This window comes from Zootoca vivipara, chromosome 1 (genome assembly GCF_963506605.1).
Source record: "Zootoca vivipara chromosome 1, rZooViv1.1, whole genome shotgun sequence".
Lineage (NCBI taxonomy): Eukaryota > Metazoa > Chordata > Lepidosauria > Squamata > Lacertidae > Zootoca > Zootoca vivipara.
This window is the reverse complement of record NC_083276.1, coordinates 81,421,065-81,437,066: the sequence shown is the minus strand read 5'-3', so window position 1 is coordinate 81,437,066 and position 16,002 is coordinate 81,421,065. Positions and strand designations below refer to the sequence as shown.

Here is a 16,002-nt window from a genome sequence, read left to right as displayed (position 1 = left end):
CCTACCAGAGAGGGAGCAGAATTTGCGATACTTAGCAGAACTACCTGAAGTAGTAGCCACTGGGTGGCAACAGAGCTGTGTTGCATTGTGGCACACCCCTATTTTTAGTGTTAAGGGAAGGGATGGTTGAATTGGCAAGTCTTTGATTGTTTAAAAGCCTTGTTGCATATAAAAATTTCCACCAAGTGATGGAGATTTGGGGCAGGGTGTCAGGGGAGGGCAGTGATAAATCCATGTTGATTAAGGGTTATGTAAACAAAAATAAATAAAACAATAAAAAGGGATACTGTTTTTCATCTCTTGTGTTTAAGCTGGGTAAGCCATAACCAAAATAAATACATAAAGGGGAAAAATAAAATATTTTGTGTCTCATTGCATGCTGTCTATATGGAGAAGACAAAGGAGGCTGCTTTCCATGCACCTGCATCAGTGCAGGAGCAATCCCATGCCACTGAAATGTCTCTGAATGAAACAATTCTGATATGAATTACACCACCTGGTGCCAGATTGTTTCCAACTGATGGGACGCACGCCAATCTATGTGGTTGGGTTCTACCTAAATGGTTGATTCATTCACATTCCTGAGAGATTATGGGCAGAATCCAATGAAGTAATTCAGTTAGCGCAAGGATCTATGGTTGTGCAATGAAACTTTCCCTCTTCATGTGACCTCCCCAAATCTACTTGGGAGAACTACCGTACTGGAGATCACATAGGGGGGCAAGGAGGGAGGGGTAATTTCTGTTACACAGCCAGAAGTCTTCGTGCTAATGGCACTACTTCATTAGATATCACCTTACATTATTTACACTGAAAAGATACTGGAAGAATAGCTACGGTTCATTTAAAGTGTAACTGGATTCTGTCTGGGAGACCTACTGTTTACTTCCACAATAAAGTATAAGTCTGTGGGTAGGTCACCCTTAATACAAAACAGAAAAATGAATTAATTGGCACCCATTTCAAGATTTTCTGGAAGAAGTTGTGTGGGATACAACAGACTGATGAAGGAAATAAGTTATTGGCCTCACTTGCATTATCAGGCAAGTACTAAGCAGGTTAGGTCACTGAATAGAAGCAAGCCCTGTTGTTTGGGGTAGATATAACCAGATTAGGATATATAGTGTCTTTAGGAAAGTTGCACAGGAGAGGAGTGGGCTAGAAGTAAATGTCAAACAAGAGGGCTGTAACATTTCAAGCCAAGTTCCTTAGGCAGCATAATACTGATTGGTGACTTCTTCACTTTGGAGTTGCTACTCTTTGCATATCACTAGTATTAACAACAAACAGATAAAATACATTGTACCAATTGTATCCCATCTGAGATAGTGTGTTTGTATATAAAGGGCAGAAGGGAGGCATTATGCCAAGCTGCTAAACAGATCTTTTTTTAAAAAAAGAAAAATATTCAAACTTCCTAAAACCATGAAATGAGAAATACCATTAGAACCACATAGAAATTTTGGCTGTTGTCAATTGGAACTGAAAGTGGAGGCAGTAATGAGAATGGAGGTCATTCTCGGTGGATTTGTGGATGAAGTTCCAAGTGTCTATGAATCCCCGATCGTTGGGGGGGGGGGCTGTCCCATACCTTAGAAAGGGGTTAAACTTACTTTGCAGAGACTCATGTTGTCTAAATGCTGTGTGACAGATAGTTAGATTTAATTTTTACAGACAATTTAGGTACGTATTTGTTGTACATATCTGAAGTAGAGAATTTCCTGCCTCCGTGCAGTTTGAACTGGGGGTACCTTCTAGCTCTTGTTTCTACTAAGGATTCAGTTGACACTGTCATATCATAAAGCCTAAAGATAAACAAAAAGGCATGCAACCTTCACTGAATGTTTGCCTGTTTGGAACCCACATGACATACTCCCATACAGCAGTGATGGTCAAACTTGGCCCTCCAGCTGTTTTGGGACTACAATTCCCATCATCCCAGGCCACTGGTCCTGTTAGCTAGGGATGATGGGAGTTGTAGTCCAAAAACAGCTGGAGGGCCAAGTTTGACCATCACTGCCATACAGCGTTGTGTAATGTTAGCCTGATGGCGGCTTTTCTGCTGCAAAACATGGAAGGGGGGCAATTTGCAGTGGATCATAGGAAATGCTTAATTCCCCCCCCCCCCCGCCCGGTGAAGGAGTAAATGTGTAGAGGGGCACAGCATGTCTGTGCTTTCCATGCCAGTGTAATGCTGACTCACACCCAGTTGCTTTTCATGGATAATGTGAACAGCGTGTATTACTGAAGCAGTTTGCACATGTCCTTGTATAAAGTAGGGAGCACCATGCAGAAAAAACCAAGAGAGGAACGTGGATCAATAGCTTGTTCTCAAAAGATAAGGCACACACTTTAGAATGTGCTACCGTAGATGTCTTCTCCGGCTTTAAGTGTTAGAGCTGACAGGGAAATGTGTTGCATATCCAGGCAAATATGTACCTAGCTAGCTGAGTCAGTCAGGTGGTGGTGTTTTTTTAAAAAAATGGTTCTGAGCAAAGAAACGGAGCTGGAGTATAAATCCTGCAGCACCAATTTCATGTTTGTTTTTTTAAAAAATGTATTAAATTTTCCATTTTAACAATCCAATAAAAACCACATTATCTGCAGCACCAATTGGACTAGACCTTGCTGAAAGGATTCACATTACAAGCCCAGTCCAAATGCATAGTGATGAATGGAAATGTTTGATGTTGGGAATCAAGCAAATGCAAAGCAACTCTTTGCTGTGTTGCTGGTTCCATTTGGGCTTTTCACAAGGTGTGTAGAACAAGCAAGAAGGAAGACAGTTGCTGGAGATAAAAATTGAGAACCACACAAGGTAATAATGCCTGAACTGGGAATGGTTCATTGGCATTAGACTCCTGCCGCAGAAAGTATCCGGCTAAAGGTGCTGTCAGTAGGGCAACTGGCTTCCTTTTGTGCCTTTTTTATCACGGATGGTTAGGCCTTTGTGGCATCGAATTTACAGGGATTAGTAGGTCGTTGAGCCAGCAAGGGCAAATCAAAATAAAAGCGTTAAGAAATAATGCAAAGAAGCCTCAGAAAAGCGGGGGACGGGACGTGTGGGAACAGACAACTCTCTGGTCTCAACATCTTGTACTGTACTGAGTGGGTTGGAGGTTCTCAGCTGGGGGGGGGGGGTGTCTGTGTTGCTGTCAGAGAGTTAAGCTCTGCTGCCAGGAATTTGCAGTTTCTCCCTAGGCCGCGGGGGATGGAAGAGGGCGGGAGAGCGGGCAGGCTATGCAACAAGTGGAGAATTCTCTATTGGCCTCTGGAATGCATGAGCTGAGCAAGGGATTTCTGTGGACACCCAGCCGCATGTGAGCTGTGCCTCTGCTCTCGCTGTCCCCTCTGGGGCAGCCGAACCGGGTGATGGCTTCATCAGAGCGGCCCCCTGGGATCTCCCACCACCGCGACCTCTGCCGCCAGACCGTTCATCTCCTGCGGAAGATGCGCTCAGATGTCAGTAGCCTCCTGGAGTCCTACGTGAGTCTTTGATTTGAAACTCTTCTTCCCACTCTGCGGCTCGGATGTCTTATATTATTTGCTTAGCCTCAAAAGCTCTGGTCACCTGTTTTCTTTGAATTTTGAAAGCAGGGCTTCATTTCAGAGGGGGGAAAAGAACCCTGTTGTTAATCTTAAACTTCGTTGAGCTTTCCTTCCACTGCAAGGAAAAAGCGATGCTTTAGCACTGATCAGGTGTGGAGCTTACCTAGCTGAGAGTGGAGCCAGAAGAGTCTTTCCCTTGAGAAAGCATAATGGGCTTTGTGCTCTTTCTTCTCTCACAAATTAGACCATAAGGCATCTTAATGCTCCCAGTCTGGGGTGCCTTTAATTTGGATTTCTAGTGAGATTCATAATTATAGATAAGTGGTGGTTTTTCCCTAATCAGGGCTTACCCAGAGCCTTCTGTGCATCGGGTTATTTAATTTTATTCCAGTTGAAACGATTAAATCGCTAATCTCTACCTGGTGTTTCGGGAAATCCAGACCTGCAGAGGGCATCTAATCTTGATGTGAAGGCACCGGTCAGCCGCTCCTCACTCCACTCCCTTTGAAAGCAGTCTTCGTAGTTTTACAATATTTAACAATGAAGGGGGAAATGAATCACTGCAGCACAGACTCAAGTAATTAGAAAGGGCTCTATATCTTCCCCAGTCCACTCCCTGCCCACAGGCAGAACCATCCACCCACAACTCGGCTGGCACTTTGTTACGGAACAGTGCAGGGGCAGAACAAATAGCTCCAGATAACTCATGCAATCATTTTAAGGCGCATATTGGGGATCAAAGAAAAATAAGGAAAACAAGCGGGTTTTGACCTGGAAGGGGTGGGGGGGCTTATTTCCATTGCCAAACCTTGGTGGTCCATCAAAGCAATTCTCCCAGAAGGAATATTTTGGAGCAGTCTTGCCATGGTAGGAAGTAGGTTTTCCATCCCTATCAGAAGTCAAGACAGAGTTCGAACCAGGGGTTTAATTTAATTATTTTGTGATAGACCTGCCCTGGGGCAGGGTAGGGGTGGAAAGAACAGGATAAGAACCGCTCAGGTCCTATAATATAGCGCCATCTAGTGGAAGCTACGTGTATAACTTTCTCTTCTTGGAGTACCTTTGGAGTCCATATCTGAATGTGGTTTATCACACCTCCACAGGCTTTCCACATTTGCCACACTGAATACCGTAATAATTAGTTATTAAGTTATATACTGATTACATGCCAAAATTGCTTAAGCGGTTTGCAATTATAAAATCAATCCGTAGTTAAAATACAGTGCACAATAACACTAAAACGTCCTGATTTAAAATATACAAGAAGGCAAGCAATTAAATAGCATAAGCATTAAAATAGCTAAAAACTTGATAAAGCAATAAAATCGCAAGTCCAGTTCAGGGGAATGTCAGGATGAACAGTTGTGGTGTAATGATTGCCTCGAGAAAAATCTGGGCAGAATTTCTGGAAACATTTTTATTTCCCCCATCTACTTGCTCACCTTCCGATTTCTTTTCTTCTAGGTTGAGAAACAAGAGTTGGACAAAAACTTCAACCTAGACTCGATTGACGGCGTGCCAACAGCTGGCACTGAACAATGGAGCGAGTTTTCAGATGCCGAGCGGCTAGGAGACAACCTGAAAGCTTATTGGGCATTTCAGATATTACTGGATGAAATCCTGGAAGAGCAGAGGTCCAGCTTGAGCCCGGATGACACAGATTTCCATGAGTCTATCCAGTCCGTTGTGCTCCAGGTCACGGGTCTCACTTATCAACTGGAGGAACTGATGGCATTGCTGGAGCACAATGTCCCAGCCAAAGAGTTGGGAAGTATCAGAGATGCTGGTGGAAAGAGCTCCTTTGAGAAGAAAATGAGGGGCATGAAAGTACTGCAGGAGCTTGCCCACTGGACTGTCCGGTCTGTCCGGGACCTGCACCATATCTCCAAGTCTGTTCAGACAGGCGCCATCCCACGTTTGAGTCACCGCTTGGCTCAAGCCCAGAAGAAATGAGGCTGCTCTTCTCTGTCGAGGTTCTTTCCTTTCCAAAGGCCGTACCTCCCTCTCAGCTGTGGTGTAGTGGATTGGTACAGTATGGTCAGAGTGAGCCCTCTGATGAGAGAGTTGGAGTGACTAGTGCTTTCCAGACGTTAGTATTTATTTCCTTTTGAGAAACCCTCAAATTCAAGCTGCATACCAACATTGATTTTGGGGTGGATTCACACAACCTTTGAAATGGAGACTTCAGTGACCGCATGCCAGTTGCGGCTGACTTACACACACTTTGTCCAAGGATTCAGGGTGGGTTGCAGTATGTGTAGCTTTAGAGAAACCTCGGGAATTAATCTGGGGGAGGTCAGCCAGCAGGTTTACAGGATGAACCAGAGATTTCAGCCTCTCCTTCCCACCACGTTCTGAACCCTGCAGTCTTATTTGCCGTTGCTGTTTGTTTGAAGTTTGCATCAAAATCCTTTTTGACTTCCATACACTGGGAGGGGGAGAAAGCTTTTACTTGAGTTTGACTTGACAGCAAGTCATGTGAATCCACCCCTGCTGAGTTTCACTTGGGCAAATTCAGCTACAGTGATTGTGTAAGCTGGATCCAATGAAGCATTGCAGGGGGTTGGACTAGATGACCCTCATGGTTCCTTTCGACTCTGCAATTCTATGATTCTATGCCATGGTACATGATAAAGCCCTGCTCAGATCTTGGAACTCACAACTTGTCACAGGCATCTATTTGGCTGTTCAAGAGGGTTGGACCTTTTAGGAAAGTGTGATAAGGTAGCACAGGAGACTACAGTAGAAAAAGTGAATTTGCAAAATCAGCTCCGCACTCCCTTTCAGCTCACAGAATTCTCCGCTGGAATAATGATTCTTCAATTCAGGGGAGGGGCACAGTACATGTAGGGTTGTATGGACCCTTTGAAGTCCAGTTTGTCCCAGTTCACCATGGGGATTCTAAAGTAGATCACAATCAGACCCAGGTCATGATCCACCCAGATCAGATCAGGTTAAGTCTGCTTTGGAATCTGGCTCCTGCGGATTCCTCCCCCAGCCCTAGATACACAAAGGCTAACAGCTGGGGAAAGAATATTTGTTGGCCTGGAGATCTGACGAAGCTCCGCTACTTGGAGTAAATAAAGATGAAAATGTGATGTCCAACAAATGGAAGAAATTAAAGCCACCCCTTTTCAAGTTCTCAGTTTTACTATTACCAGAAGAAGTTGTATAATCCACTTTCCAGGAATGCTTCATTTTGCTTATGAACTGGAACAGGATGGAGGCATAAGAGCTCCTGCAAGCTTTTTTTTTTTAAGTGCCAGGCAAACTAATGCAAATTCATTGCTAATTCATTCACTTCAATGAGAGGATATTATGGAAGTGTCTGAATAGGGTTCTAAAATTGCCTGTGCCCCTCGTGCATTCTTTGAAAAGTCTCACAGCAGGCTCCAGGAGACCCTGTTTCTTCCCATGGAAGGCTGGCTGTCGACAGAGAATGTTGCTTATGCGCCAGAAAGCTCCTGCACTAAACCTGCTTTGCTAACGCTTTGCACAGGGACAAGTGCTTCATTTACGCAGGAAAGGGGCCCATTTAATAGTTCTAGGCTCACTGACACTGAAACTATATTTAACCATGACGTTGAAAGACTGTACGTATACAAAAGCAGGTTAGTATTTTCTGGAAGTGGCTGCTTTCAAACCAAAGCAGTTGGCATTTTGTTTTTGCTAACCTAACCGGTTAGGTTTATTACATAAGGCTGCAATCCTTAGTAGAGAGAGGAGTAAGCGATGTTGAACACATCAAGCTTTACTTCTCAGTAAATTTGGAAATGCACAGCTTGGCAATGAGCTATGTGGCTGCAATACTTAGGATCAAATCCTACTGAACATAGGAATTATTTCTGAGTAAACATGGACAGGATTGTGGAGCTAGTCACTTAAATGGACTGCTGTTTTTTCTCTGGGGAAGGTGCAAAATCTTTTTTAAAAAATGGATTTAATATATAAATGTGTACAGATTGGCTAATCATTCATGTGGAGCCTTTAATCTATGCCAACTGTTATTTAAAATGAGCTAAAGGAGAGGGGGGTTTACTTTTTAATCTGCATTGGTTCTATGTTCTTGGAGCAACTAGCATGAATGAATTAACCCATAGGGTGACTTCTCTGAATGTGTGTGTGTGAGAGAGAGAGAAAGCAGGGGCAAGGAGACTTCAGAGTGTCAAAAAATCCCAGCAGGAAATGTTAAATGTTCGGTCCTGTGTGCCTAATTCAGAAGAACGAAACTAAAAGTGGCTAGAATGAGTTGTTGTTTGGGTCGAAGACTCTTTTAATTGGTGGGGAAGAGTTTCTGCCAAATGATCTAGGGCAATTATAGAAGAACAGAGTGTTTGTTAACCGCACAAAGGAGATGGTAAAGGGATGGGGTTTTTCAATCCATCTCTCAAATTAAAACAGGTTTGGTGATGGAGAGCGTCTGTGTGTTACATGGCTTGCACTAGCGTCCTGGGATTCTGCACCAAATTAATCCAAATTTTGCTCTCTGACTAAAAAGATCAGGATTGTAAGTCCTATTCAGAATAGATCCATTTACATTAATGAACCTAAGTTGGCCGTGTCTATTAACTTCAGTGAGTCTGCTGTGTGTGGAACTGGCATTGGCTGTCACTCATAGATGCCACTCATATATTTAACCTGCTTAACTGATAGGAGTCTTTTGTTGAATCTGGAATACTTTGGTGACAGAAGGAAAGAGACAAATAAGGGGGAAAGCAACAGAATGTCTGTGGGAAGGGGAACGTGACTAGAGTCCTTTGCATTCTTCCTTAGGGAGTGATTTCCATTGAACTCAGTAGGATTTACTTCTGTGTAAACATACTCAGGATTGGGCTGGGAAGGTTAAGAAGAGGAGCCAGGTCACACAGAAGCTTATTCTCTGAATACTGGACTTTAAAAAAAAAACCTACCTACTTCTGCTGTATAAAGGTGGGCTTTTTTTTCTTTCCCAAATATGACTTCCGCTGAATAAAGGTAAAATTCCCAACTTCTAACTCCAGATTCTGTGTAAAATTCAGCACTGGTGGCCAATGACCCCTTACCTTTCCTGTGAAGGTGTGTTGGGTGGGGTGTTTTGCTTCCGCTGCTATTCACACATGGGGAGAGAATGTCAAAGCACAGGTAATGCTTGGAGAGGTTAGGCTAGCCTTCCCCCATATGATGTCCTCCAGATGTTGCCAGATTTAGCCGCCAGCATCCCTGACCATTGGCTTGGTGATGCTACGGTAGCAGGGAATGATGAGAACAGGAGTCCCATCACAAACATCTGGAGGGCACCAGGCTGCAGAAGGCTGGATTAGACCAATTCACATTTCCATAATCCATATTTTGAAGGAGCTCCTCTGAAGGCTATGGCCTATTTTATATAGAGAGAAAATAGTGCTCTTTCATTGACTAGGATTCAGACTTAGCATTCTACGTATGAATGGATGGGCACTTTCTGTTCATAAAAGTGACTTGGTCTAGCAAGGGGAGTGGATTTTTGCTAATTTCCCTATTCCCCAATGCAAGTTCCCATGCTGTCCTCCCCCCCAGCCTCTGGATCAGATTTGGCAGAGACTGCATGGAAAGAGGAAATTAGTGAAATATATATGAATGGCACAATTCAATTTCCCACTAGAGGTCACCTTTATCCACTGTGCTGTTTCTAACTTGAATATTTATATTTATGCTATATTTTAAAATGTGAAATGTTTCTTCTAGCAAGTTTTTTTTTTTATAAAAAAAACCTTTAGAAATGTATGAAACCTATAATTATCGGAGGTGCTTCCTTATTTTATATTGTGAGTTAAGAAGAAATGCCTCCCGAAATAAAATTTTGAGTTTTCTAACTTGGAAGCAGAGTGAAAATATCACAGTTGCTTCCCAGTTGTGATCTCACTTGTTGCAAGAAGGCTTTTCGCATCTAGAAAAAGAAACGGCCTCGGTCCGGTATACCTGAAGGAGCGTCTCCACCTCCATCGTTCTGCCCGGACACTGAGGTCCAGCTCCAAGGGCCTTCTGGCGGTTCCCTCACTACGAGAAGCCAAGTTACAGGGAACCAGGCAGAGGGCCTTCTCGGTAGTGGCACCCACCCTGTGGAATGCCCTCCCACTAGAGGTCAAAGAGAACAACAATTACCAGACCTTTAGAAGGCATCTCAAGGCAGCCCTGTTTAGGGAAGCTTTTAATGTTTAATGGATTTCTGTATTTTAATGTTTGATGGATTTCTGTATTTTAGAATTTCTGTTTTGTTGGAAGCCGCCCAGAGTGGCTGGGGGAACCCGGCCAGATGGGCGGGGTATAAATAATAAATTATTATTATTATTATTATTATTAACATAACATTATTAAGAGGGTAATTGGTTACACACAACCAATGTAATTGCTTGAAAACCATTTTGATCAACTAAACGTGTCCCACAGTTACTCGGACAGATTTTTTTTAGAGCATACATTTAAATATAAGTAATTAGAAAAACTTTAGATGGCCAAGTGCAGTCTTAGGAGAAGCATTTCCCACCTCATCTCTCCCACATTGGAGAGAATGCCTCTCCTAAGAACATGGTGTCTAAAGCACATGCATCAATGGATCATCTAAAAGGTGGATGGGGAAACCTGTGGCTCTCCAGATGATTTTGGACTCCATCTCCCATCAACCCCAGCCAGCATGGCCAATGGTCAGGGATAATGGGAGTTGTACTTCAGCAACATTTGGAAAGCCACAGGCTCCCTACCCTGCTCTAAAAACAAACTATGCTTCTTACTATATGCTACCCATTTGTCAATTTAACCAATTAATGGATTAATCCCCAAACTGATGTGGTTAAAGATTTGTTTAATTGTTTGAGAGCCCTAATTATTGATTGCGCCAAAGTGTGTTAAAATAATTTGATTAAATAAAGTTGATTTATTTTTAACAGGATACTGTTCTGTTCTTGCTCTTTGTATTTGGGGTGATTATTTGGCGTTTTAAAGTTGTGCCACTATTTCGGGATGAATCTTCTGTGGGTGTTGGGTCGAGAAATTAGTGGAGCGGATCTTGTTGCTGCCAGCAGAGTGCAGCGATAGGAAAATGCACAGATTAGCCTCTTCTGCCTGTGGAATTTTGCCCATCGTAAAACAGCACCAATTTGGGCCAGTATTTCCTGTGCGCGCTTTGTTCCAAGGAATCTCATTGCTCAGGATTTTATCTCCGTTCACAACTCCTGCTCCCAATTATCAACATTTCTGAATCGGCTTGGTTGCCCTCATAGTGAGTCATAGGATGGAAGAGAAGAAAGGATCACATGTCCTATGGTGCAGTTTCTCATGTGGGCATTCTTTTTGGAGGCTGGACAGGTAGATTTGGGGACTGAGAGCTTGCAGTGCAAGTTATTCCTTCTAGTTGTTGTTTGCTAAATAATAGGAGTCAAATGGAAGCTTAAACCCTATGGATGAATGACAATACAGTGGCACCTTGGTTCTCAAACAACTTGGAACCCAAACACTGCAAACCTGGAAGTAAGTGTTCCGGTTTGTGAACATTTTTTGGAAGCCAAACGTGCTCTGTTTTGAGTCTTACGTTTCCAATTTGAGTGACACACTTCTGTTTTGAGTGTTACGCTGAGGTCTGTCTGGTTTTGCTATTTATTTTGCATTTTTGTTTTTGCAGCTTTTTTGTTTTGTTTCTGTGACTGTGTGGAACCCAGTTCAGCCACTGATTGATTGATTGTGTGACTGCAGTACATTGTTTATTCCTTTCATTTTATGGATCAATGGTCTCATTAGATAGTAAAATTAATGTTAAATTGCTGTTTTAGGGGTTGTTTTTAGAAGTCTGGAATGGATTAATCCATTTTGCATTACTTTCTATGGGAAACTGCGCCTTGGTTTCGGAACGGACTTCCGGAATGAATTAAGTTTGAGAACCAAGGTACCACTGTATATTAATGATGATGATAGCACCCTCCAAAATACTTTTTGGTGTCATCCTAGGACTTGGGAGAGCAGCTTTGAAATCCCCAAGTAGCTGTGATGACCGTGATGATAAAATGGAGAGGGGTAGAAGCATTACACCACCTTGAGCTGTATGTAGTAATAATAAACTAAATCACCGTTTCCCTATGAGATTCTCACCACCTTTCCATTCTGGAAACTGACTGCTCAAGGCAGTGAACATCAGTGGACCCACACCGTGGAGGTGCAGGAATAAAATGTGAAGGGTGAGTATTTATAACATCTTGCGGTGGGGCACATGCATTGTACGTGGCCAAGGGAAGGGAGGAGGAAGAAATGTGTTAAAACTGCACCCTGTCATTGTTCGTAGGCATGGGTAGGCAAACTAAGGTGCAGGGGCTGGATCCGGCCCAATCGCCGGCTAGATCCGGCCCGCGGACGGTCCGGGAATCAGCGTGTTTTTACATGAGTAGAATGTGTGCTTTTATTTAAAATGCATCTCTAGGTTATTTGTGGGGCCTGCCTGGTGTAGAATGAATACATGAGTACATGAGTAGAATGTGTGCTTTTTGTGGGGCATAGGAATTCATTCATTCCTCCCCCCCCAAAAAAAAATATAGTCTGGCCCCCCACAAGGTCTGAGGGACAGTGGACCGGCCTCCTGCTGAAAAAGTTTGCTGATCCCTGTTCTTAGGGGTTAGGAGTTCAGGGAAGTATGGAGGGGGACACACAACCTGCCATATACTGTGAACTTTTCTCCATCAGTCAACTTTCTTTTGGGCAGTATAATGCCTCAAAACCACCCCCTCAAGTCAGAGTCGACAATGCACAGCGAAACTTGAGAGCTTGTGGTTTATGTATTGACTCCTGGTCACGCTGTAAGTGACACTGTCTCCTTCCATCTCCCTCCTTCTTCTCTCTTTAGTAACCAGAGAGTATGAAACCCATGACTGATTTGAAACTGAGCGGAAATAAACACTGAGGCTGAGCCAAGTGCTCGATGAAGCTTTTCCTGAGACTCGCGGTAAACCAATGAAAGAAATCTCCCACCGGTGAACTTGGCAATTTTCGAAAATAACATAGCATTAGTTCAGACCTGATTAGCTGGGGAAATGTTCCCATGGTAAGAGTCTGACTTAATTAAACTGGCTCTTTTCTATTCATCTTGGTGCTTGAATCCTGCTTACAGGATGACCTTCAGAACATCACTCTCAGTTGCCTTTCATTTCTCCCTCTGATGGCGCTGGTGCCTGCCTGGCCAAACAACACATTATCCCTTTGGGTAGCAGTTGCTGGAAATCACAGGTAGACAGAGAGCTGCTGTGCTCATGCCCTGCTTGCAGACTTCTTCCCAGAGGTGCTGTGAGGACAGGAAGCTGGACTAGATGGACCATATGTCATGTTCATAACACAACCATTAAGTGAGACACAGCTCTCTTGTCTGATGTACACAAAACAGGTTGCATTTTCTTTTTGTTGGTTGATTACAGATTACCAATGTAGTAGTCGCTAATTCCCCATTTTTGAATAGGCAAACCTAGGTGGCCACAGAGGTATCAAAACTAGCAGACCAGTCTTGGGCACCAAAGCCCCTGTTAGGGTGAGCATGGTTTTGTTTCTGGGCTTCATGCAGAATTTGAAAGAAGGACCACTGTGGAGTTAAAATGTTTTACACTACATTCCTTCCATACTTGTCCCTTTTCCTGGAGTTGCCATCCCTGGCGGTTTGCTCAACATTTAATGGGAAACTCTCACATTGTTGTCAAGCTTTTATTCTGATGTTTTGTGTTGTCCTGTGTTTCTATGAAACGGGCTCTGGCCATTCCTCCTAAAGTACTTTGAGTGTAAATAATATACACTTCCAGTGCTCATTTAAAGCACAGTCGTACCTTGGATCCCGAATGCCCTAGAACTCAGACGTTTTGGCTCCCGAAGGCCGCAAACCTGGAAGTGATTGTTCCAGTTTGCAAACGTTCTTTTGGAACCAGAATGTCCGACGGGGCTTCCGCAGCTTCTGATTGGCCGCAGGAATCAGAAGCCACAAACTGGTTTTCGGATGCTTTGGAAGTCGAAAGGATTTCCGGAATGGATTCCATTTGACTTCCAAGGTACATGGTTTCCCCCCAAGGATCCTGGGACCTGTAGTTTACCCCTCACAGAACTACAATTCCCAGAACCCTTAAACTACAGTTCACAGGATTTGCAGGTGTGGGGGTGGAGTGATGTGCTTTAAATTTGTGGTGAATAATCTGTCCTTTGGGGAAACACTTTTACAAATATGAAGCATAAGTATTTATTTCAGACAATTCTCCAGTAAGGTGCCCAGCACTTTAGGTGAAAGCTGGCTGAGTTCACAGTGATTTTCTAATACACACTGGGGTACAATCACATGACCCCCTTTTGCTCTTGGGTATTAACTCAATAAGAACAAGAGAGATTATTGTTTAGCTAGTGTCATTAGTGTGCTTAACGGAGTAATATGAGCAAAAAAGACAGATCTCTGCCCCCAAAGAGTGTAGATACCAGGGTGGGGTGAGAAAAGGAGGGGGAACTGCTGTTTTGTCCATGATGCAGTGGTTGGCAGCGCTACACAGGAAGATCAGATTGCAAACAAATGTGTTTTGAACTGAATTCTGAAAAGTTCCCATCGGAAGCCCCGCCCACCCGTGACTTTGGCTCTTGGTGAAGAAGGCGAGCATCTGCTTCATCTGGAGCTAGAGCAGTTGCCACGAGGACTTGGCGTGTGCTGACTCGTCAAAAGGGTCATGTGCCTGTACATTGTCTGCTCTACTGTTGTGCAATCTTCCTATCCTCTAATAGAATGAGAGGACAGCTTATGCACCCTTCCTTTGCAGTCTGAGTAGGACAGGCGCAGGTTTATTCTCGGCAGCATACAAAACTGCAAGCTTGTCTGTACAAGTACGATTTCTGGCCTGAACCCGAGACAGGAGAAAGGGCTGCAACACAGTAGCTGAGCAGATGCTTTGCATGCAGAAGGAGGTCCCATGTTCAGGAGGAGCTGACAAAGCACTGGAAATTCTGGACAACCATTGTCTGAGTGTAGGCCATACTGAGATGGACCCAATGATTTGGCTCCATATGAGGCAGCTTTGTGTGTCCCTGCTGTGATGCCATATTTATTCAGATACAAGTCCCATCATGTTTGATGCATTTTACTCCCAGGTGTGTATGTGTGTATGCAAAGTATTGTAGCCTTGGACTCTTTTTTGGGGGGTTGCTCCAAAATATTCTCAGAGTAGAGGGTGTGATGCAGTGGGCAGGATATTGGACATCATCAGAAATACCTGTGTTAAAATCTCTGCTGAGCTATAGAATTTAGTGGGTGAAGATCAAACCTATCCATTCTGAAGGAAATCAGCCCTGAGTGCTCACTGGAAGGACAGATCCTGAAGCTGAGGCTCCAGTACTTTGGCCACCACATAAGAAGAGAAGACTCCCTGGAAAAGACCCTGATGTTGGGAAAGATTGAGGGCATAAGGAGAAGGGGACGACAGAGGACGAGATGGTTGGACAGTGTTCTTGAAGCCACCAACATGAGTTTGACCAAACTGCGGGAGGCAGTGGAAGAAAGGAGTGCCTAGTGTGCTCTGGTCCATGGGGTCACGAAGAGTCGGACATGACTCAATGACTAAACAACAGCAACAAACTTGGGCTTCAGCCTCCTGCAGTGAAAGGCAGAGCAGGGAAGAGGCAGTCATTGGCCTCCATCTATGTGTTGGAATGGAAACCTCTTTGTGGGACACTTCTCTAGTATATGTGCTGCCAAAGCGAGCGGGGGGGGGGGGGAGAGCACTTCTCTACCTGTGTTAAGGCCGCTGTGTAATTTAGAATGTTGAAAGATCAGGATTTTCTACCACACAGGGAGTCGTATGATTTGATGGCACAAGTACAGTATTCAATTCACTGATTGAGTTTATATACCACCTTTTCCTCCAAGGAACTGAAGGTGATGCACATGATTCTCCCCTCTCCACTTTATTGGTACAACAACCCCGTGCGGCAGGTTAGGCTGAGAGGCAGTGACTTGACCCAAGGTTGCCCAACGAGCTTCATGGCTGAGTGGGGATTCGAACCCAGGTCAGTCTAATACAGGCATCCCCAAACTGTGGCCCTCCAGATGTTTTGGCCTACAACTCCCATGATCCCTATCTAACAGGCCCGGTGGTCAGGGAAGATGGGAACTGTAGTCCAAAACATCTGGAGGGCTGAAGTTTGGGGATGCCTGGTCTCATATGTTAGCCAATACACCACACTGGCTCTTTCAATAGGATCCCCTTTGCAGAAGTTTCCCCTCCCAGGCTCTAGAAAGTGCTGAAGCTGGTGACAGGGGGGTGGGGGTGGAAGGGGGTGACATGGATGACATGACAGAGCAGGCAGGGTTAATACACTCATTGCTGTTGTCTACCTCATGTGGTGATGGGGTGCAGGAGAAGAACTACGAAAGAGGACTGTTCCCTCAGTCTAATCTACCAAATGGTGAGGATAAGAGATGACAGCATGTTTGCTTACCTGAAT

General features: G+C 44.1%; 1 protein-coding gene across 1 annotated transcript; it reads left to right on the top strand.

Moving 5' to 3' along the window:
• The first annotated feature begins 112 nt into the window (after positions 1 to 112).
• On the top strand, positions 113 to 10,453 carry CNTF (ciliary neurotrophic factor). Its single transcript, XM_035124412.2, has 2 exons — positions 113 to 3,486; positions 5,014 to 10,453. Exons 1-2 carry the CDS (start codon positions 3,373 to 3,375, stop codon positions 5,500 to 5,502), a joined length of 603 nt encoding a protein of 200 aa, XP_034980303.2. The 5' UTR covers positions 113 to 3,372; the 3' UTR covers positions 5,503 to 10,453.
• The last annotated feature ends 5,549 nt before the right edge of the window (positions 10,454 to 16,002 follow it).

What these genes read in the sequence shown, in the direction of transcription:
- CNTF (XM_035124412.2), top strand. Translation starts at nt 3,373, where the DNA reads ATGGCTTCATCAGAGCGGCCCCCTGGGATCTCCCACCACCGCGACCTC. An exon ending in GTAGCCTCCTGGAGTCCTAC is followed by an intron (nt 3,487 to 5,013) that starts GTGAGTCTTTGA and finishes CTTTTCTTCTAG; the next exon opens with GTTGAGAAACAAGAGTTGGA.